At 36.2% G+C, this 21,588-nt stretch overlaps 1 protein-coding gene and 1 long non-coding RNA gene across 6 annotated transcripts in view; one reads left to right on the forward strand and one right to left on the reverse strand.

The window, feature by feature from the left end:
* The window catches only part of DNAI3 (dynein axonemal intermediate chain 3), a 28,273-nt gene that overhangs the window by 6,095 nt on the left and 590 nt on the right, over positions 1-21,588 (reverse strand). For all 4 annotated transcript variants that reach the window (XR_010474386.1, XM_065072657.1, XM_065072656.1 and 1 more), the window contains exons 2-15: positions 16,664-16,762; positions 15,752-15,790; positions 11,440-11,621; positions 10,788-10,892; positions 9,777-9,944; positions 8,054-8,253; positions 7,670-7,786; positions 6,849-7,039; positions 5,866-5,990; positions 5,673-5,762; positions 5,174-5,263; positions 4,340-4,468; positions 2,350-2,423; positions 813-948 (exon numbers count right to left, since the gene is read on the reverse strand). Coding sequence is in view for 3 of the 4 variants with exons in the window: in XM_065072657.1 (XP_064928729.1) it covers positions 813-948; positions 2,350-2,423; positions 4,340-4,468; positions 5,174-5,263; positions 5,673-5,762; positions 5,866-5,990; positions 6,849-7,039; positions 7,670-7,786; positions 8,054-8,253; positions 9,777-9,944; positions 10,788-10,892; positions 11,440-11,621; positions 15,752-15,790; positions 16,664-16,748 (1,731 nt within the window). In the remaining variant the exon portion in view is untranslated. The remainder of the gene's footprint in view (positions 1-812; positions 949-2,349; positions 2,424-4,339; positions 4,469-5,173; positions 5,264-5,672; positions 5,763-5,865; positions 5,991-6,848; positions 7,040-7,669; positions 7,787-8,053; positions 8,254-9,776; positions 9,945-10,787; positions 10,893-11,439; positions 11,622-15,751; positions 15,791-16,663; positions 16,763-21,588) is intronic.
* Positions 6-21,395, forward strand: LOC135580131 (uncharacterized). Of its 2 annotated transcripts, XR_010474388.1 has the most exons (4): positions 6-1,277; positions 1,500-1,594; positions 13,053-13,143; positions 17,292-21,395. It is a non-coding gene; the product is annotated as an uncharacterized LOC135580131 (long non-coding RNA). The 2 variants fall into 2 exon arrangements; XR_010474387.1 differs by having other exon boundaries at positions 6-1,594.

The raw sequence follows: 21,588 nt of genomic DNA on the forward strand, positions 1-21,588 counted from the left end.
CTGTTCAGAAAAAAAAGCATTTGCTAACTCATTTTGTCAGATCTTTGAGGTACAAGACTAAATGACTTGCTGCTGTAATGAAGCAGGTCTTTGTAGTTTCTTTGTAATACTCCATGAACAGTATTTGCTGCCTCATTAGCAAACACAGAGAAAATGTAAAGCTGTGGTTCCTCTTGTGTTAAACTTTCCATTTAAGGATTTTGCCATGTTTCTAGCAAAATAACCATTCCAGTGGTCATGCTGTTTCAACAACTGTACCAGCTGCAGCTATTCTGAGCAGCACAGATCAGCAGGTCCCAAATTATATGTGTGTGTGTATATATATATATATACACACACATATACATATACATTTACCTAACAGATTACTGAACAGATTTTTTTTACCTAACATTACTTTTTTCACAAACTGCTATGACCATTTTCATCAGACTCACTGTTGGGTTGCCAGTAGTTATGGTTCTGTTGACCATGGCCATGTTTCACAGTTTGGGAACCCCTGAGATGGCACAGCAGTTAAAAAGGCTGACAGGAACTTATACTCTTAATACAACTACTTTTGCACTTACTGCAGTTTTTAAGAAACAGTTATGCTGTTTCTTGTGAGTTAGCTTTTCAAAATGTGTTTTATTGAACTCTTGGAGTAACATTGAAGATTTTCATTTCATAATCATAAATAAATTCACAAGGAACTCACAATTTACTGGAGAAAAAAAATAAAGAGTTGTTAAGCAAAAGAAAACATTCCTATGGAATTTTGATCATATCTACAGTTCGGCTTGATCCTTCTGTGCTATAATTGTCTACAGTACCTTTACGAGAGGTTTCCAGCAGAGATCTAGATGCTTAGAAGTATCTGGAACATCAAAGGGCATACCAAAAATGTCCTCCTCCTTTAATTTCTCAGATGAAGATTTCATGGCTGGATTATTCCAAAATAATATTGAGCTGCAAAACAATTGTATAATGTTATTCCCTGTTTCTGTGTAAGTCAGATGCAGGTTTCCATACATTTTAAAGTTTGTTTGTTTTTTTTTTTTTTAGCTTTTCATCTTCTAACTTAACATAGCAGACAAATGCTAGATACTTAATTGCTTCCTTTGTAAATGATGGCATATATTCCTTTTTTCAATGTTTCATCAATTCTTACCTATACCAAAGCAGCAAGAGAGCATCCATACAGTTTGCTTATGGAAAGCTACTGGGTGAGGTTCCTGGCACTACCTGGGTGAAATTCCCGAAGGCTACGAGAACTGGACAGAAGAACTCTGTAGCAGGTAATCTAGTAATTCAAATGGAACCTGATTCCCAGTTCTCGTGCGTAACAATTCATTTGCTGACATTCAAGGCAAACAGTTCCACTCACTTGAATCTGTCATCTCATCACAGTTTTCAGCCCTCTGATTGTTCCTGTTGCTCTACTCTGGTCGTTCATTCACAGATTCAATATAGACAATGATAATTTTCCTCATTACTGACATCTCTCCCTTTCCTATCAGGAGTTGCTCAGGGACCTGTGCTATTCAAGGATGACATTTCAGTGACTTCCCTGCTCTTATTTTGGATGAATACTTTTAATCTGGAGCCCTAGTGTGTGAGTAGTTTAAATTATTTCTTCCATGTGCATTAGTTGCATTACACTGTAAACCTATTATCAACTGCATTTGCAATTGTTCTTCTAACTTAATTCTTGGAAATCTTCTCTATATTTGATTAGGGAAAATAACTTCATATCATTACCACATTCTGGTCTCTCTGACCCTCCCTTTGATGTAACTTGCAAATACATGGCTGATCTCAGCCTTGAAGCCTTAAGCCTTTTGCCATCGTGAAAGCTAAACAATTATTTTCACTTTTTGCATTCTGTCCTCCTGTCAGTCTCTCACACAGGATAATATTTGGTCATAACCATCATGACTATTCAGTCCACAAAAGAAGATTTTCATACAGAATAATTTTTCCAGCTAACTCTCCAAGTTTAAATATTGTTTATGGTATTTCTGTGACCTCAAAATCTTTAACAGCTTGTTGTGGAAGTTACAAAATCAATGTTAAGTGTTGGGGTATGGCTCTGCAGACCAACGTATGTGTGATCAACAGTCTTAAAGTATAAGTAGAATATAAAATTATACACATCAGGTTTTTCAGTTAGGGAACCCTTAATGCTGTTTTGGTAAAGGGCTTAAGTGGCCAAGAACTTGATATGCATGTCTTCTGCATACAGAATTTCAGCTATTCAGGACAGGCTGATAGGAATCCAGAAGTGCGCTAGTTAAATCATTGAATATGCTCCATAAAGCTTTCCAAAGTGAACTGGAAGATGCCTCATAGGGTAGGTATTGTATATACCAATCAGGAGAGCAGGTTACAAGCTGCACAAAAGTTTCAGCTCTGTTTTCAGAAGTTGCATCCATTTGGTTTTCCTAAAAATAACAGTAAAAATAATTACAGAGGGAGAAGATGATGAGAGACAAAAACTATACTCTGCTAAGTAAGTACTTCAACATATAAAGTGGGCTTCTCAAAACTAAGTAACTGTTTCTGCTTGGTTAAGGTTTGAAAATTAGGACTTACTAACTTGTAGATATAAAGTCAAGCTATTTTACAAATGCATTTCAAGTGAACTGATACTGGCTTTGCCTCCTAAATACCTAAAATTCTAAACTAAGTAAGCAGGATAAACAGTTGCTGGAACCACTGCAAGTCAGGCTCTCTTTAAGTTGCCATGTTTGTAACTTTTTCATCCAGCTTAACCAAAGAGCAAATCATTGATAGATTTATCTCAAACAGTTAAGTGTAGTGGGGGAATGTCTCTTTGTCAAGTTTACACCATGGATCATCTCTCCTTAATTATTACTCAGCTAGACCACACTGCAGGATGGTAGTGGTGCCTTCAAATGTTTATTACTAACAGTTTAACTTGTGTATGTGGGGTTCTGCAGGTTTTATAGTGCTTATCATTTACCAAGAGTTATTGTCTTATACCAAATTTATTTTAATTTATTCAGAAAAATAAAGAAAATATGTCAGAGGGAGGGGAACAAGTGATTATAGGCTATGCCCTGACCCAATATAATTTCCAGTATATGCAAAACATATATATTTTGGCTGAAACTATACTTATCAACCATGTGGCAAAGTTTCAGCTGCCTTTTTTTTTTTTTTTTGTCTTTTTAGGACAAATCCTACTCTTATTTTGATTCATGAGTTGCCTACCTGGAGTCCAAATTATAGTCTCACAACTGTGCAAAGCTGAATTAGGTTCTGGATATAACTTTGAATATTTTTTCATTGATATGTAATAATAAAGTGCTGATTTTAGGAACAGTGCCATAAAACCCACAATGCTGTGCAAATGCTGACACACATTGCCACATTGCATGTTTATATAACAAAAAGTATGTGCTAGTACTTGTTGCTGAATATTGAGAAAGTGATTCCTTTGTCAGTGTTATTTATCAAGCATGGGTTTCCTGTATCTGTTATCCCAGATGAACATAAAAACAGCTTTCTGAGCCTAAACCTTGGCCAAAACAAACTCCACCCAAACAACCAAACCCACAACAACATTCTGCTGTCCAATCCCTTTCTTCATGTTTACATCTGGTACCAATTCGTATCCATGGGTACCACTGTAGCATAATGTAATAATGAACAGCTGCATCAGCTTTCTTGTTATGATACATGTGCACCCTTTTCCCCACTTTTCTGGTAATGTTGCTAAGGACTGCACTATTTATGAAGTCTTAAAAAATTGTTTTCAAATAAAACATAGACCTTTTAAAGATCATGTGTAGTATTTTGGTAGTAAATGAGCATCCAATACTCATGTAATAGTGTTAGACCCTTTGACTACGTAGACTCTACGTACTATAGAGCTTTAACACCATCAGAGAAAATGTAAATTTTGAGTACACAGCCCGTACCTAGAAGAATTAACATAACTACAATAACACAATTCTTGAGTACCTAGATATTTAGGTAATTGAAATTATTTCTCTGAATTCTTCTTGGCAGGCTAGATTGCTCGTAGTAGAAATTCAATATATTTTAGATATGGAAGGTTTATTGTAATTTTGAATTACAATTTTCAGTAAAGGTACAGATTTTTTTTTTCCCAGTGTAAGCAGATTCATATCACATTGAGAACACAGCACAGTTGTAAAGCACAATGAACAGGACAAGTGGCACTGGACTATTTAATATTTAGAAAATGCAGTGAGAAATAATGAAGGCTATTATAAATAATTGAATCTTTAATATTTTAGTTTACACTATTATTTCTGAAGGAAATTAGGAAAACAATAAAAAGAAAAAAAAAGTGAATCTTTAAACTCACCTCGGAATAATCTTGTAGCCAATGTATATCTGTTACTGGTTTTTCATGACTATCCGATATGGAAGAGACTACACAACATCTCACTAGGGGTGGCTCTGTGTTACTCTGCTGGACTTGCATACGTGATGGCTAGAAATATTTTAAGAAGAGATATCTTAGTGTATTTCCAAAACACAAGAGTAGATCTGTCAAAGAAAAAAGGTTATTTTACATACTGTGAATGCTTATTCACATATTTCAGATCAGTTTATAGAACTAGTACCTTCCCTTTGGTAAAAAAATGGAAAGCATCAAAACAGGTCTTTGGATATGAAGCTCTAAAAAGGATTCCAATGTGCCTCCACAGGCACACACATATTCACTTAAATTATTAGTTATTAAATTATTAGTTCTCCTCTGCTCTTAGGTCTCTGTTCTGCTAATCCCCTTTATAGTCGCCTTCCACTGAAACCTGCTTCTCATCTTCCAAGCTAACTTTTTTCTGTCCATAAACTTCCAGAATCATTGTCAATATTTTATCCAGCAACAAATGCTCTATGTATTTGATAGGCTTCATAAACCGAGAGTTGAGTATATGCTGGTGCCCATTAAAGAACAGTCTTATTGAAGCCAAAGTCTGCAGAAACTACAGTAAAACTATTTAAGCTGGACCAATTAGGTAGAAATTATATTGTGATAATGGGTTTATTTCATGAACTCATCAGGTTTCTTATCCTTTCTAGTCTCTCATTGCAAAGATGATCTACTCCTCTGTTTTGAGTTAGGACACCTTCACCCATTTTTCCCCACAGACATATAGATGCACTGCAATTTATTTAAAATGGAAGCATTCACCGTGCTAACAGCTGTTATCTCAGTTCCATCAGCAACAGGCTTTACATTTTGCAGCTTTTCTTCATGTTGAGAAACATCCCACAGTACAACCTACAATGAGAAATTGGTATATTACAAATTATTTCATCCTTCAAATTTCTTCAAATACAATTCTTGAAGGTTTGGGGAAAAATAAGAAATTCACTCTCTGCTCTAGACTTTATGAAGTCTTTAAAGTATTGCCACTTCAGTCTGATGCAATCAGCTGAAAGGCTACACTTGTCTTTATAGCTTGAACTATTTATCAGTACTACAAAGAAGCATCGTACAGTAATGGCTCAACTACGGAATAACCAGGCATAACTTCAGTACAGGATCAGGGAATTTCTGGGACTCCCTGACATCTGTATTGTGACGCTATGTGTTATTACAGATGCTGAGTACATCCCTTCACCCTTATTTTTACACTGTAAGAAAATACATAAATATCCTATTTTATTCTTAAATAGAGAATTAATACTTGTCCATTGATGCAGCCACCAGCAATGATACTGGGATCACTTGGACTGAACTGAAAGCAGCAAATGTCTTCAGGACACTCCAACACTAACTAGAAAGAAGAACAACAAAGTAGTTGAGAAATGCAGTCACATTAACTGTCTGTTCTCTTGTTATTTAAACACTTGGCATATTTGAAAGTCCTGATTAAATACCTGAGGGTGGATAGGGTCAAAAGAACACCAAAAAAGTACTACTGGCTGCTGCAGCAATGATTTATCGGAAAGGTTAACTTGCTCTTCGTAAGACAGCCGCCCTCTTGCTGACACGGCTATAATCCCTGATTGAGAGAGATTAATTTTCTCAGAAGAGACAATTCAAGTTTCAGCATGCTCTTAATTATTGTGACTTACATTTGTACTTTCTGAATACAGTATGGGAAAAAAAAGAAAAAATCCCAACGTATAAATATATTTTTCTTTTTGTAGATCAAATTAGAGGAAATTATTTTTATTACTTAAAATCAAGTTATTTAACAATGAGCCATAAAACCTAAGTTCTGCCACCTCTCTTTAATGGTGTAATACTACACCTGAGATGATGTGACAGGCATATAGTCCTGGTCATCCATCATGAAATCAAATCTTTTGTAGCCGAGTTAACTTCGTACACAGGCTGCAGTGTTGGCTATTAGTATGCTGTGCAGTTAGGACATTTATATAGAACTTAATTGTGCCTGTAAGCCTGACTGTGTAGAGCAACACTCCATGGCAGGGAGCAGGAGGAGACATTCAGTGTGCCTGGTGATGTCCATGTGCCATTGTGGCTGTGACATTCCTCACAAGTATTGTACACGCTACAAGACCAGCTGTGGGGAGAAGAGCAGGGGTGTGCAGGGCCACCAGCAGGACCTGGCACCACGTCAGCCCCGCTGAGATGAGCCTCAGAAGGGAGAAATTGCCCTTTACTGTCATCTTCAACTCTACATTGGCGTGAGGGACTTCACATGTTCTGTCTGAACTCTACACAGAATTTAACTGGCTCATTTTTTACTTTGTCTCAAATCATCAGTTCAGACAGACATACTAAATGAGCTTTGATTTGTTTTTAAATTTAAAAGCTGATAATTTTATGAAAGATGCATGTTTTATATAATACATGTCATTCAAGTCTCAAATCAGTATTTTAACCACATTACCAGAAATGGTTGGATGCCAGCAAACGCAGCTAATAGTCCTGTCCTTGAAGTAGTGTAGATCTGTAAATGATTGGTATGCTTTAAGATAAACATCTGGCTTGCCGCCAGAACTGCTTTCCTCTTCTGTTAGGGCCTTCCAGTCATCAAAAAAAGCATTCATAATTTCATTTTGCTGCAATGCAATTTCCATTCTGTTTTGTGAAAAGAACAGTTAACACTTTCAATAATCCAGATGTGACTACTCAGCAATAGGATTACAAATATGTCTGTAAAGAGGCAGCTTTTATTTTACACAAAATTATGACCACAATAGTGAAAAAAGAAGTATTAATTCCTCAGTGATGCACCACTGTAAGTAAACCCTCTTCTATTTAAATATAATTAATCGTACCAATAATTTACGTTCTGTATGGATCAAGTACAGTGCAGTTGTCCAGTTCTTGTGCACAAAGCATCAGTAAGTGGGACTTGTCCCACGACTAAGGGCTGTAGGACACCACCTCCGCTCTTCTGCATAAGCCTCTGCTTGAATGAGCAGTGTATGCTTGCTTGGAAAGATGTATTGCTATCAACTTCAGCAGTTCAAATATCTATTTAAACCAACATTCATATTTGTATGGCATAGAGTTTATAGAAATTTTCATAGAAACAACTTGATATTTGTTAATATTAAAATAATAACAATAAAAAAGTTTACAGATACAAGCAAACAAACAAAATCAGTATTTGACCAGACCAACGGTCCACTCAGACAAGAGTTCTTGCATGTATTCTGTATAATTTCAGGTAGCCTTAAATGTGTATTGCTGCAGTAATTTTACCTTAAATGTACTGATGTAAGAAATTCCTTCAGCTTCCCAGATGACAGACTCTCTTCTTTTTCTTCATTTGACAATTCTATAGGAAAATACTGTGTGGCTGCATTTTTTGGATAGGTCCTAACCAATTGGAGTAAATTTGAATGTGAGTACGTATAGAAACAATTTCAAAGACAGAAACCCATGTAATGTGTAAAATTAAAAGCTAAGTATATTCTGTTTTTTCTAGAAACTCTTTGGAAAAGAGCAAAAGATGTGACCTGTTCTCTTAATCAGTTTGTAACTCAGTCACTCCAGAAGAGTTGAGTTAATTTACATAACCTTAGTTGAGATCAGAAACAGTGCATAGGTTAATAAATAAGCTGATAGAAATTTTCTCACACTTACCATGTTGTCTGAGTAATAGCTTCTCTAAGTTTTGGAACCATTTGTATGCCCACATCTTTTTCGAGCATTTTAATACTGAAAGATTTGTCTTGATAGGACGTACATTCAAGGTAACTGTCTTTTACATGTGAAGCGTTCTTATCAGTAAATGTAATTGGTGCACCAAACTTCCTGCGTACTCGAGAAATCCTATACTTAATCTGGAAAAGAGATATTTCTGTAGTTAGGAGAGGAGAAAGCTTTTTGAAGGTTCATTCTGTAAAATGGCAGCATTTATGTAATTGTGGATTTTGTTCTATTCACGATTTCTGTGCTGAGTTTACCTATATTTCTGCATTTTGAAAATCTGAAGTGCTCGTATAAATAACCTACATATGTAACAGAAGACAGGTTTGTATTTATGAAACAAGAAGTTGCCTTTAGGTAATGTTTTGGATTACTACTAGTAGAATAAGTGAATTACATTTTCTAATTCATGCAGTATCAAAACTGCACCTTTGATTAAATGATTGATTTGCAGGAGGTCTTGTGTGATACTGCATTGGATTTCCAAGACCTAGGTCTTTTCAGCCCTTCCCTCTTAGTGCAATTTGCCACTCTGGGTGAGGTATTTCCATTTTCCTTGAAGTGCCTGGGAAGAGAAAAGTACCCCCAAGAGGACCCACAAAAATTTGAATGAGGAGTTTCCTTATAGTGAGAACTCAGAAGGAAGAAGGGATGTGGCTTGTCTTCTGCCCTCAAAGAGAGGCAGGCACTTGATTTCAGGCAGTAAAGAGGTATTTCTTTGTCCTGGATTCACAGCCAAGTACTTTTTCCAGCACCTCCCACAGAAGCAGAAGGGAAGACAGCTGAGAATAGTTCTGAGTGGACCTTGCCAGCAAGGTAGAGTACAGAATACTCAGACTGTGAATGCAGGTTAAATTTAATGACTGTAAATTAGCTTTAGAGCAATCAGACACCCTTCTAAGTATAAACAGGATGTCCAGTTGCTGAGAACTATCAAAATGTAGCCAGTCTTCCCTGAACAGGGATTTAGGTATCAAGTAAAAATCACTGATTGGTAGTTAAATGCTTGGAGGTGCACCACACATTACAAGTTAGGTGACAGCTGTGAGTGGATCTATTTTTTGCACGTATAATTTCTCAGTATAATCTTTAGGTGTAGTTAATCAAGTATGTCCCTCAGTAAAGTCAGCTTGTAGTACCTATAGTTGAAAACATTGATTCTGAAGTAGAGAGGCCTTAAAGGTGCTGTGAGTGACTTAAATGCCATTCATATAATGAAGCAGAGTTCACTGGGCTCCATGGAGATAGAACTAGGTCCTTAGAATATAATTACAATGATTCAACTTCTAATCTGGCCAGATAGTAAATTGAGCAAAAAGTGGCAGAGATACTAATGACCAAAGATGATCAGGACTTTTGAATTTACAGCTTAAAAAGCAGATATGTCCAATGTAGTCTCACATGCCTTATTTGCAGGATTTAAAGAGAACAGAGTTGTTTAAAAAACTGTTTCTTCAGCAGTTTCAGTTTTTGTTAAAAGTTGAGCTATTTATCTACTTTATTTTTCCCTATTTCTCTCTTTTTTTTTTTGTTTTCTTAGAAGACCCCCAGGAAAACTAGGATTTCAACTTGCAGTTTTCTGACTGTTTTTGTTAAGGAACTTAAAATAATTCTTAAATAATATTTGTTCGTATGGTTAACATCTGTTGATTCTGACCTTTGTAACAGTCTCTTTAACAGACTCCTCTTCCACTTCCTTTTCACTGCCAAGAGAAACCCAAGGTTTGTGGACAGGAGGCTTATAAGGCTGGACTTCCAGGGTTTCCTCTTCACTTTCTTCTTCTTTTTCATCGTCATCTTTTTTTTCTTCTACAGTTTCTGGAGGCTGTGACATCAAACAGTGAGAAATGGTAATTAAAAAAAAAAATGCTAGTGCGATGTAAGTATTTACTAGAAACCCATTTTTTTCAGCCCTTATTCACACATTCTTCTGCCTCTCTACACAGTGTTGCTGGGTACAATTGGGTTAGGTCCCATTCATTCATTTATGCATTAGAATTCTCCAATAAACATTACACATTTAACTACTAAAGGGAGACTGTCTTTAAAGTAAATCACCATTATAAAATAAGAATTTATAGTGTTTTTCTACATTAGGCCCTCCTGCCTGGAATTACAATTTGCTTTTCTATTACTTGTTACTTCTCCTGATGCTGGGTGATAACAAACTCACCTTGAAAATGTGTATAATCTACCCATAAACCTTCTCCTATGATGCAAAGCACAAGGGGAAATTTTCTGTGTATCCAGAGTTATTCAGAACTCAATAACATTTTAAAGTATTATTTGAATAACATATACATACATATTGTGAAAAATAATATTTATTTGAAGATGCTCAATATATTGTAATCTTCTATTTTTATGTCTGTCTTAGAAACCTGGGTCTTGGCAGAGGAAATGAATGCTTTTGCAGCAATAGAGGTTATACTGGCCCTCTGAAGCAAACTACAAAAATTTTATTCAGTTTTTCTCAGTATAAAAGATATTTTTACAGTGATAAATGTATTTTTCCAGTATCAGACTAACCTTTAGAGGAACATTCTGGCATGACAAGCCCATCAGATGCTTATGAATACAGTACCATTCCTGAAGTACATGTTTGAGACAAGACTCTGGAGTATTTTCATATGGAGAACAATGCTATGGTGTACTTGGATTTTCTTACCTTCAGAAGGTTTTCCTTGGCTTCCTCAGAAGCAACCAAGTAAAAATTCTGTCCATACTGGAACTTTGCATCAAAAACTACCAAAAGTTCTTCCCCTGGATATTCCTATTTTAAGTAAAACAATTAGTAGAAAACTGAAAGCAAATAACATACAAAACAGACATAAACCTGGGACTGGCAAAGCTACCACTAGTGTAAATTCAGTATCTTTGGTTAATCTTGTGGTCCTAACAGAGAATTCCATGTGCTAATTGAAAATAACAGATTGATTTGATTTTGTAATAAAAATATGCCTGGAACAAAACCAATCTTTTCATACAGAGAACAGAAAATTAACTGGTTTAATGATTCTCAATAAAAAGGCTGTGAATTAGAGGGAGCCAAAATATATGAAGCTCTGCCAGTGCATAGAATCAAAACGAATAATATTTATATACTTTTAGCATATTTTCAATCTGAAGTTAGTTAAAAAAAATAGCGCATGGTGATCCATGAGAAACTTTGAGTTGACAGTGGTCTGTGACCTATATAGCCTTCAGATATTACAGCATTAGTGTGTTTACAGAGTCAAACAAGGACAGGCTTTATCATTGAAAGAATATGTACACTGAGAGCACAAAGTCTTAAAGTGAGAATGAAATAAGCTACGTACTAAGATAACTTTTTTGACAGGGTGGAAGTCAGAAACTGTAGCTCTTGTTTTCAGGTCCTGAATGATGTCCTCTTTTTTAATAAGTTTGAAACAATTTTCTTCTGTGACATCTTCATCAGCTCGGCAATTAAAAATTTCTTGGGTCTTTGTAGTGAAAACTAAAGGAAAGATTTCTGGGTGACCTGTGAAAGAAAGCAAAACTGTTTGATAAACAAATATCAAAGTATTGTGTGAATATAACCATACACTTAGATTCTGGGTCTTTACCATTGCCTAGCAGAATGCCTTTGAATCTCTCAGCTTAGTTTTTGCTGGTTTGGAAGGCATGGAATACAAATGATATTACGTTTTGTTAATCTTGGAAAAGACTCTATCTAACATTTTCTGTTGAATGAATACATTATTCCTAGTATGAGGGGTTTTTCCTCTTGATCAACAGGTGATTAAGAGCTTTAGTCAAGAGTCATGAATGGACATTAAGAACACAACTGCATGGCTCTGATTTAAGAGGGTGCTTGAATAAATATACTGTAGTCCTTTCTTGTAGAGTGGTGTCATATTAAGCCAATGTTTAATCTAGATGAGGCTTCAATACCCTCCCAAATAAGGGTGCTTTTCTGGTTTTGGACTTTCATCTTCCTCTCATTGAGTTCAGAGTCCAGTTGCGTCTATTTCTCTCTAAGCAAGTGAGACTAAAGCAAGGCCGCTAAGATTCAAGCCAGATGTTTGTTTTCAGTTTTGCTGGAGAATATGTGGCTGTTGTTTTCTACACACACGACCTCTTAGCTTGTTCTGAATTAATATGGATGAAGCTATTTCTTATCCTAACTCCAGTACTGTTACCCTAACTGGTTTCAGTGAGGCTGGGTGCAGTTAGTGACCCACCAACTGCGCTTTGCAAACACTCAATCTGAAGATAATACACTATACTTCTTGTAAAGTGTGCGTCAGCTGTCTGTACGTGACACTGGTCCTTCCCATAGTACATGTTCTGCCTTCCAGCTTATGCAACAGCTATACGTGACTGAGATCACTATAGGCCCAGCTAGCTGAATCCTGCCATCCAAGAGACTCTTTTCTTCCTTTGCAATGCTGCCATGATGAGCAGGCTTGTGCTCTGTGTCTCAGCTTCTGGGTAAGGACATTCTTCTTGAAGGCCAGTACTTTTGTCTGAGAAGGCTTGCAGATGTTCACTTTGAATGTTCATCTTTTCAATAAACTGGAAAGTGTAAGAGATTCAGGGACACGTATACATGGGATTTTTATGTACTGACATGAGCTGGCTTTTGTGATAATAGCTAATACTTTCTATCATCTTTGTTTCATTATCTTTTCTTAGTTTGAATTATTTAACATTTTATGGTTTCCCAGCACCTGTGGTATTTTTCTCTCTGTGTATGCCTTAAATTAAAGTTGGTATATCTAAAATGATTATGTTGACCAGCTGGTTCAGCATGTTTTGAGAAGCCATCTCTAACCTAAGCCAACAAGGACTGACAGAGTGATAAACCCTCCTTAATCTCTATCATTCGGGAAGCTAAATCTCTGCATAAGCCTACCACATAACACATAATGTTTGACGAATCTGACGTTTATCCTTTAAAATCTTTCAGTGCTGCTCATCCAATGCATCTACTCTGCTATAGTCATCCAGTAACACTGACAATATGCATGATGTTTCTGGTACACCCTTCACTATACCAGGTATGATTTACTTAGTATTCAGTAGTTATTTTGTAGTGTACACAATCCATTGGTAGCATGCAGCCCACTAGTTCATTTTCTTCACAAATTGTGGTCAATATTGCACCACTTTCCTTTTTGATATCTCAGAGATTTCCAGGATTTCTCTGTGGATGCTTCCAAAAATACATAATTGTAGGGATGTTGATCAGGAAATACCTCTGAAAGTCATCTGGTCCAAACTCACGATTGGTAACACCAAACCAACTCAGGTCTCTTGTTTATCTTCTGGAGTCCCTGTGCTTGCCTTTCTGACATCTATTCTCTGTACATAATAAGGCTAGATTCTTCTTTTGCTTATCAATTTGACTATGAAACCAGGTGCAGAAAAAAGTGTTTATTCCAGGATAATTCAAAACATTTAGTCCTTTTAAGTAACTGCAAAAGTTGATATGCAGTGCTCCCAGGTCATCCTAGCCAAGGGTGTGATGCCTCATTGGTATGTCATATGGAAGCAGACAAACTCAACTATAAACTGCAACACTGCAGATATACTTTACTTTTTGATATATTGGAGGAAAAAAAACGAGACCTCCTTTTGCAAATTAAATTCCATAGGACAGAAAGAGGATAGAAACCCAGAGCTGCACACCAAAACAGAATGCAACTTCCCTCCTCTGCTGTGCACAGCTGGCTCACAGGACAGAACAGATAGGAGAGTAAATGAACAAGAAACTTGTACATATCCCAGTCTTCAGAGTAGGTTATGTGGCTTATGCAATTAGGGGGGATAAAACCTACAGAAAATTTATAAACATAATTTGCTGATTCTTATGTTTGTTTGTGTTCATAATATTATTCCTATGGCTCAAATAACTTTTTAAGTAAGCTCAAACAATTAATTTTATTTTTATTTTTAGATACACCAGAAGTCCTAACCAGGAGTGACTGGTGTTTATTCAAGAAGCTTGTATGATGTTATTTTTAAAATGCTGAATCACTAATGCTAATGCTAAAAAAAAAACCTTTCAAAGATATGTAGGCTTCAATATCAAATTAAACAATACACACATGCACTAAAGTTAAGCAAAAATACAATAGGCATTGTTATGAGAGGAACAGAGTAGGACAGATACTCTAAGTGTATTTTTTTCAATGCTTTATTGCTGTAAGTCCATGTGTAGAAACAAAGTAATGATCAGAATTAAAATATGCCCATTGTTTTAGTCTAAAGGACTGAAATTCTATATTGTGGAATAGTAAAAAAGATTCTCTACTATAGAATGTACGTAATAGAGATATATCTATCTATATAGTAAATATAGACCATAAATAATAGATTCTATACTATAACATGAGCAGCATTGTTTTTTCTAATAGTAAATTGTACTCATTTGTAACACTCAACAGCTCTTAATGTTATAAGCCTTTCACAAAGGACCAAGAAGCTCTAAGAGAGGCAGAGAACACTTGCAGGTCTTATGCTGAGGAGACACCATGCAGACACTTTAAATCCTGCACAGACAGTGGGCTGCACACAGCAACTTTATTTTCCTGCTTTTATAAACAGGTTTCTAGCAAGATTAGATACTACAGCTCTAACCCTACTTGCCACTAGGTGGAGGTAAAATTCTCTTTTACTGACAAAACGAAGTATGTCCAGAAACACCAAAAAAAACCCGTATTTTAGTAACACTTTCATAATCTGAGGGATCACTTACTGTCCACTTTCATTAACTGCAGCTTAGGCATTTTGTTGATGCTAATCAGAGTGCAATTTTCACTTCCACATGTGTGCTCAAAGGGTTATGGAGGAAGACAAGTGATTTATGATATCTTAAAAAATTACCTAGTTTGTGTATTTCTAGTTTTCCACATTGTTTTAGCTTTCGGCAACAAAAGCTGTAGTGCTAAAAGCCAATTAATGAGACAACCCCATAAGGCACAGATCAGGTCAGAAGAAAATCCAACCAGAAATGTGGGAAAAAAAAAAAAAGTTTGATGTGTAAGAAAAAAGAAAATATTTCAATTCAAATAATTCCATACTTCAGGTCTGAACTGCGGCCACACTTAAAACTGCACTTTTCTTGTATATAAGGCAAAAGAAATGCTTGATATCTTGTGACTTTTAAATGGCAGATTTTTCCCCTACAAAGCAAAAGATGTTAATCAACATCTATTGATAACTATGATTAAAAACTGCAAGTGATATGCTAAAATCATCTTCTCTTCAGATTTCATGATGATTTGACAAAGATCAAAGATTAAAAAAATGATAAAAATACTTCAAGTTTTTCTTTCAATTGCTTAACTGTTACTACATGCCAACATTTTGCACCCTATAATTATGTTGTGATGCTTTTTATTTCCCCTCATCCCCGCTACTCTCAACACAAGATAGAAACACCTTCTCCAAACACATACCTGTTTCAGCATTCCTTGCTGCGCTGCCTGCTACTCAGAGTGCTACTGTAAGCACTACTGTAATAGCTGCATTTCTTCGTACTTCCTAATCTTTCTCATTCATTAAAAAATCTTTTATTTCCCTGGCACTAGTAACATTGAAGCTTCAAAATGGTTAAAGTATTCCAAAGCTTTTACCTTAAAGCCCAGTCATCATAGCACTTACCTATACTAGCCATAGAAAGATCAACTTCATCATTTTTATCTGAAATGTAATGACATGATGTTATCAGTAATTTTTCTTCCTAACAAAGTAACCATAAAGTAACCATAAATATACAGTTCAAACCCGGCAGCGAGGCAGGGCAGGAGAGACCAGTGCTGATGTGCAGTGTTCTCTGCAGCACAACAGCTGTTAATCAGCCTAGGGGGGGAAAGGTGATTAAGGGGCGAAAGCAACTTCAGGAAGGTGGTTGTCATGGCAGAAAAAATAATCCATGAAACAAAACAAAGAAAACCCAAGCGAGAGTGCATTCCCACCTTTTCTGAGAACGTGCATTAATCACTGGAAAAAAATATTTATATATAGCAAAGGCTCATTAGCCTTACACTCCATTAACTTTACACTTTATAAATGATGTGAGACAGTATCTCAGCATACCTCAGAAAAAAATGCAACAAAATGCACTGCAAAATGAAACTGTGAGAGTCTAGTAAATATTCAAGCTCTATTATTGTACATTTATTTACAATGTGATCCTGAGCACTTGAACTCCTGTTTCTGGGGGCACCTCTCTCTGCCTGATGCTCTCTCCCTGGACTGTTAGCTTTTGTGAATCTCACCACTTAATACATATAAGCTTCACAATTTCCCATTCAATACTGCTATTACAACACCATAAACTATTACACCTAAAGTACCCAGACAAAGTGTAAATATTGCAATATAGCTTTGTTATGTTCCACATATTGGTTACAAAACCATAATCAGTAACTGTAGGTGTCTCAGTTATTTATATGAAATAGTATATTCTAATTTATCTCACGTTTACTTAAATGTATGGGCCCAAAACAGTTAAGGTAGCTGTCACATGAGACCAGATTACTGTTTGTTTCATTGCTGTTGTACCTTACGTACCGAGCTCTGTTTGTTTTCCTTTTGAGGATTCCTTAGCTTTTTTTCCACCTTTCTGTTTCTTTGCTGAGGTTTTTTTCGAGGACATCTTTTTAGATTTCTCTAGAGAAAGATACATACCATCAATAAACTTAAAACAGGCAACCGAATGTACCATGTATAAGTGAAAATTTGGTCCATGACTTTATGTAGTTTATAGTAATATTTTCATATGCAGGCAAAAGGTATGTTCCATAACTTTAAATCATAAACAGTATTTTGTATGATAGGTAAGAGTACTTTTTCTGTATATATGTAATATGTACTTTTTCTGTCCTGGTTGGTTAAGTATGGAAACCAATTACCCCGAAGGTTGAATTAGAACAGAAAGCTAAGGAACTGAGCTACAGTGGGAAGAGTGCAGGTGAAAGTTCTCCAATTGTAAATACTTGTCCCAATGTCCTTAAGTGTAAATTAATACTCAGCTGCACAAAGCATTTCTGTGCTTTTCCAGTTTTCAGTGTAGCTCTGTGGAGGGCAAACTTGGAAAGAAGCTGTATGCATAATTACATGTAGCAGCCACACAGCTGGAGACGATGCTGTACAGGAGGCTGCTCTTGTTTCATTTACTCTCCTTCTTCCCAATATCTAGGATAAAATGAACAGCTGGGAAAGGCCAAGCTCCATTGCAGAGCTGGACAGAGCAGGCAGCACGCTGCCACCAAAGACACTGCCAGCACCATCATGTGGAAAGTGCACACACAGCAGGTGACGAAACAACTAAGTCGGGATGGCCCAAATTCTGTTGGAAGTGTTAATGTTATTATTGAACAGCTGGAGGCCTCCAGCTGGGATAAGAACAATGAGACTCTCAGTTTGCTTGTGTCCTCCCTCTTCCATGTTCCCACCTTTTATGAAGACTGTAAACTGACTGGGAGAGGAACCATTTTGTAAATGTCTACAAAGCACCTGCAGTGTTTGGATGCTATTATAATTTTAACATAACAAGAGGAAAGCAGATGCACTTATAAGACAGAGAGATGACACCTTCAAGAACTGTGTCAGGACATAACTATCTCTGATGAACTCTTACAGGAGCTACAGCCTCTCTGCCTGCACATGTGAACAGCCCATTCACTGTCAAGATGCTTAAGGTGAAAAGGTGGGTTTATAAAATACATGTTCTATCTTGAGACTTTCCCAATGAAAGGCCTAAAATAGTGAGAGTATTAAAATAAACATGCTGTGGCCTGTGCATTTGCAGTTCAGTGGTTGTCCTGCCTTTGGTATGGTCTTTCATCCCCAGACTGAGAAACAGTGGTTTTCTGTTTTGTAACACAGCTCTCAAATACTCCAAAGCAAGGAACAGAGTTTTAGCTTCCAATCAGAATTTTAGTTTTGAGATGACCACTGATGGCAAAACATAGTTCACAGATTATAGCCTGGTGGTATAGCTTGGGTTTGGGTTCTATGTTAACTTCCCATGCATTTGAGGTCAATTGTGGTGTTGACTTCAAAAGGAGCAGAGTGTGACAGGCATTTTGTGACAGTTGTGCATTTTTCTTTTTCTCTCCAATCAAACCAGAAAAATATACTCTATAAATATACTCTAGAAATCCTCAGGCTCTTTTCTCCGTCATACTGGATCTTGCAGATCACAGGTGACAAGATGCATCTGTGGGATGATAGTGCTTTTCTCTGCTGTTTGATGACTATGGCAAAGACAGCCCCCTTCATTAATCCATCTGAAGAACTGTAACAATTTAATCTTCCGGGTTTTTTTTTTTCCAAAAAGTGAAGATAATGCCAATGCAAAACAGATTAATGTTTCAGAATTCTGAAACTTTTGCCTTGCAAAGGATGATGTTTTTGGAAGATTAAAAAACCACATAAGTAATGTGTGATGAACGTAAGGAGAAAGGAGTTTTTTCTGCCCTCATTCTCACTGTCCTTTCAGCAAATACAGGACTACAAACATTGACAATATATTTACGGGTAACATTCAATGTATTTTTCCAGTTATGATCTTTCAAAAGAGCCTCAACATTGTACCATATGCTTAGTTTATATTTCTGAGACACTTAAGGCTGCCTAACTTGAGTGTATGTCATTTCAGATGATCAAAAGAGGCTAATTTTCCCTTATCTAAAACAAACAAACAAAAAAGTGCAAAGCTATTTCTTATCCATTTCCTTGCATATTTTACACTTAAAAAAATAATCGTGACCCATCTTATAAACGCATTCTATAACTACTCTAATTTGAAACCAACCTTGACACTCTTGGATAAAAGAGACAGCCCTGTAGCATACGAGAGGCCAGCTGTTTTAGAAATTGGTTGAAGGACAATATAAACCATATCATATATATTATAGTCACATTGTCTTACTTCACCATTTCCTAATTATACATTGAAACAAAGCCCATTTGGAAATGTTGAGTTCTTCTGAGTAACCTAAACCCTAAGTCACATGAACAGAGGAAACAGTGAGCAGCCTGAGATAAGTCACATGCCTATGTTTAGTGCACCAACTTGCAAGTAAAAACATGCCTTTTGCCTCATCAGAATTCAAGTATATTTTTCTTATAAAAACACTTAAAACTTTTGAAAATTGTCTCCCAATAATGCAGTTCCTCCTCCTTTACTGAAAGAATCAGGAGCAGACGTGCACACAGCACTATACAGATAAGGGCAGTGCTGGGGAAGGCAGTGTCAGTGAGTGTATGTACATACACACATTAATACAAGAAGCATCCCTCTTTAAGGGTTGCAAATTATGCAACCAATACGACTGCTCGTGGTTCCATCTGTGATGCACAGAACCTCACCAACTGGAAAGCAGACAAAAACAGAAAGGAACTATCTCCTTTTACAATATCCCTAACACCGTATCGTCTCTGCCCATTTGTCATCCTGTGGGCATGTGATTGTCACTGGTTCAGAGACATGTAAGGCCTCCAAAGAGAACAAAGGCAGAACCCAAAAATCTTCTCTGGAAGCATAATCAAGCCCACAGCCATTTACAAAGTATGTATGCAAAGTTGGTTTTGGGTTTTGTTTTGTTTTTATTTTCATACAGGATTACGCTACTAACCCCCAGGTGCTCCCTGTAGGAAGACAATACACACTGGGAACTTTAAAATAGGTACTGAAGAGCAATCTTTTGCACCCCTCCTTTGCCAAAGAAATAAGTAAGGGAATGAAAATCCTGATGGTTCTTAATGTGTAAGAGAAAATATAGTATTTTCAGAAGTTACCTCTTACTTCAGGGGTTTGGTTTTTTTCCATTCCATAAGTTTTTACACAAAGTATCAAATTCTATCCAGAACTTAATGAAAACAAAAAAAAAGTGTTTGTACTAGAGGACTATCTGAAAACATGACAAAAAAGTTAATTTCTTTAATCTGTAGTTATTTCCTATCCCCTTCTATGTTGCTTATTTAGAAAGGACTCTAATATGCATATTTGTCCAGAAACATGCAAATGTATTATATGTATAAATGTATTATATACCTAAATGATTCTATGGTTGAGAACAGAGGTTGGAAACAACATTTAAATTAGCATGACTTTAAAAATGTAACAATGCAAAACCTACAAAAAACAATAGCTCTTGAAAACTGGTTGTCTTAAACACTGGCACATAGTTTATTTTTTAAAAGTAGGTAATGTATTATATTAAAATGTGATTACATACATTCAGTCTAATTTTTCAGCAATTTTTCCATGGAACACAATGTTGCATTATTTAATTGATAAAACCTAAGTAAATATTTGACAACGTTGTTTGACGTTTTGTAGCCTATTTTATTTATAGATAGCTGTAATATTTTGAATGTTAGGCTCAAGAGAAAAAATAGGATCAGAATGCTCTCCTAATCATTTAATGTACTGAAACATTTACATTTATAAAACAAATCCACAAAGTTGCTAGGTACTGCAAAAGGGGAAAGTTAATTAGCTGTCGGTACTGCGAAAGGTGCTGTCTGAGTTGAGGACAGAGAATGATTCATTAGTTGCCTAATTGGATGATTTGAGGTCAATCCTGCGTGCATTACTAATTTAGCACTGTAATTAACTATAATTTGGAATGACAGAAGAATTGAGTGCATTGCCATTTAACAAAAGCACTACAAGGAGTTTACCAAAATGTGCTGCTTGCTTTTTTGTTTTTATGTCACTATCAAGCTGAAAATCACATTTCTGTCAGTAAACATTTAGGAACTCTTTAAAAATACTACCTCTCCAGAAATTCGCGTACAATGTTCCCTTTGTTTGAATGTACCTGATTTCACACATACAACTTCTCAACAACTTGAAAGAGGTGTAGATTTGTTATTTGATAGAAATCAGTAGAGATAATTACATGCTCTGGGATGATAAGTACAATATGTGTAAATTTAGGTTAAGAATTAATAAGAAAGGCATAGGGAACAAAATGGAAAACTTCATTAAAACATTAGACAATACTGTGTTCTCTTTCTCTCTTTTATTCCATTCAAACAGAATAGAATTAGAGAAGGTATAACATGGATGATTGAAGATATGGAACATGTTTTGTGCTAGGAATAAAATAGGATTCTTTTTAGCCTGGACTGAAGAGAGGATATGAGAGAAGTCAACAAAATCATGGGAGGCCTGGAGAAAGTGACCGGGGGATGATTATTCACAGTCTTTCGTAATACCAGATCCAGCTGGCATCACATGAGCTTACCAAGGGACAGACAAACAAAAGGAGTACAAAAGTATTCCATTGCACAAGAGGTAGCTGAACTATGGTGCATACTGCCTGTGGACAAGATAGCTGCCAAAAGCACGCGGTTTCAAAAAGTGAAAAATTAAGGGGTACTACAAGTAATGATAACACCACTGGCTGAAGAAATGAAGCCCTAAATCCAAGAAAAAAGGGTGTGAAGAGTGGAAATATGGCTTTATTTTATAATCTCGC

This window comes from Columba livia, chromosome 8 (assembly GCF_036013475.1).
Source record: "Columba livia isolate bColLiv1 breed racing homer chromosome 8, bColLiv1.pat.W.v2, whole genome shotgun sequence".
NCBI lineage: Eukaryota > Metazoa > Chordata > Aves > Columbiformes > Columbidae > Columba > Columba livia.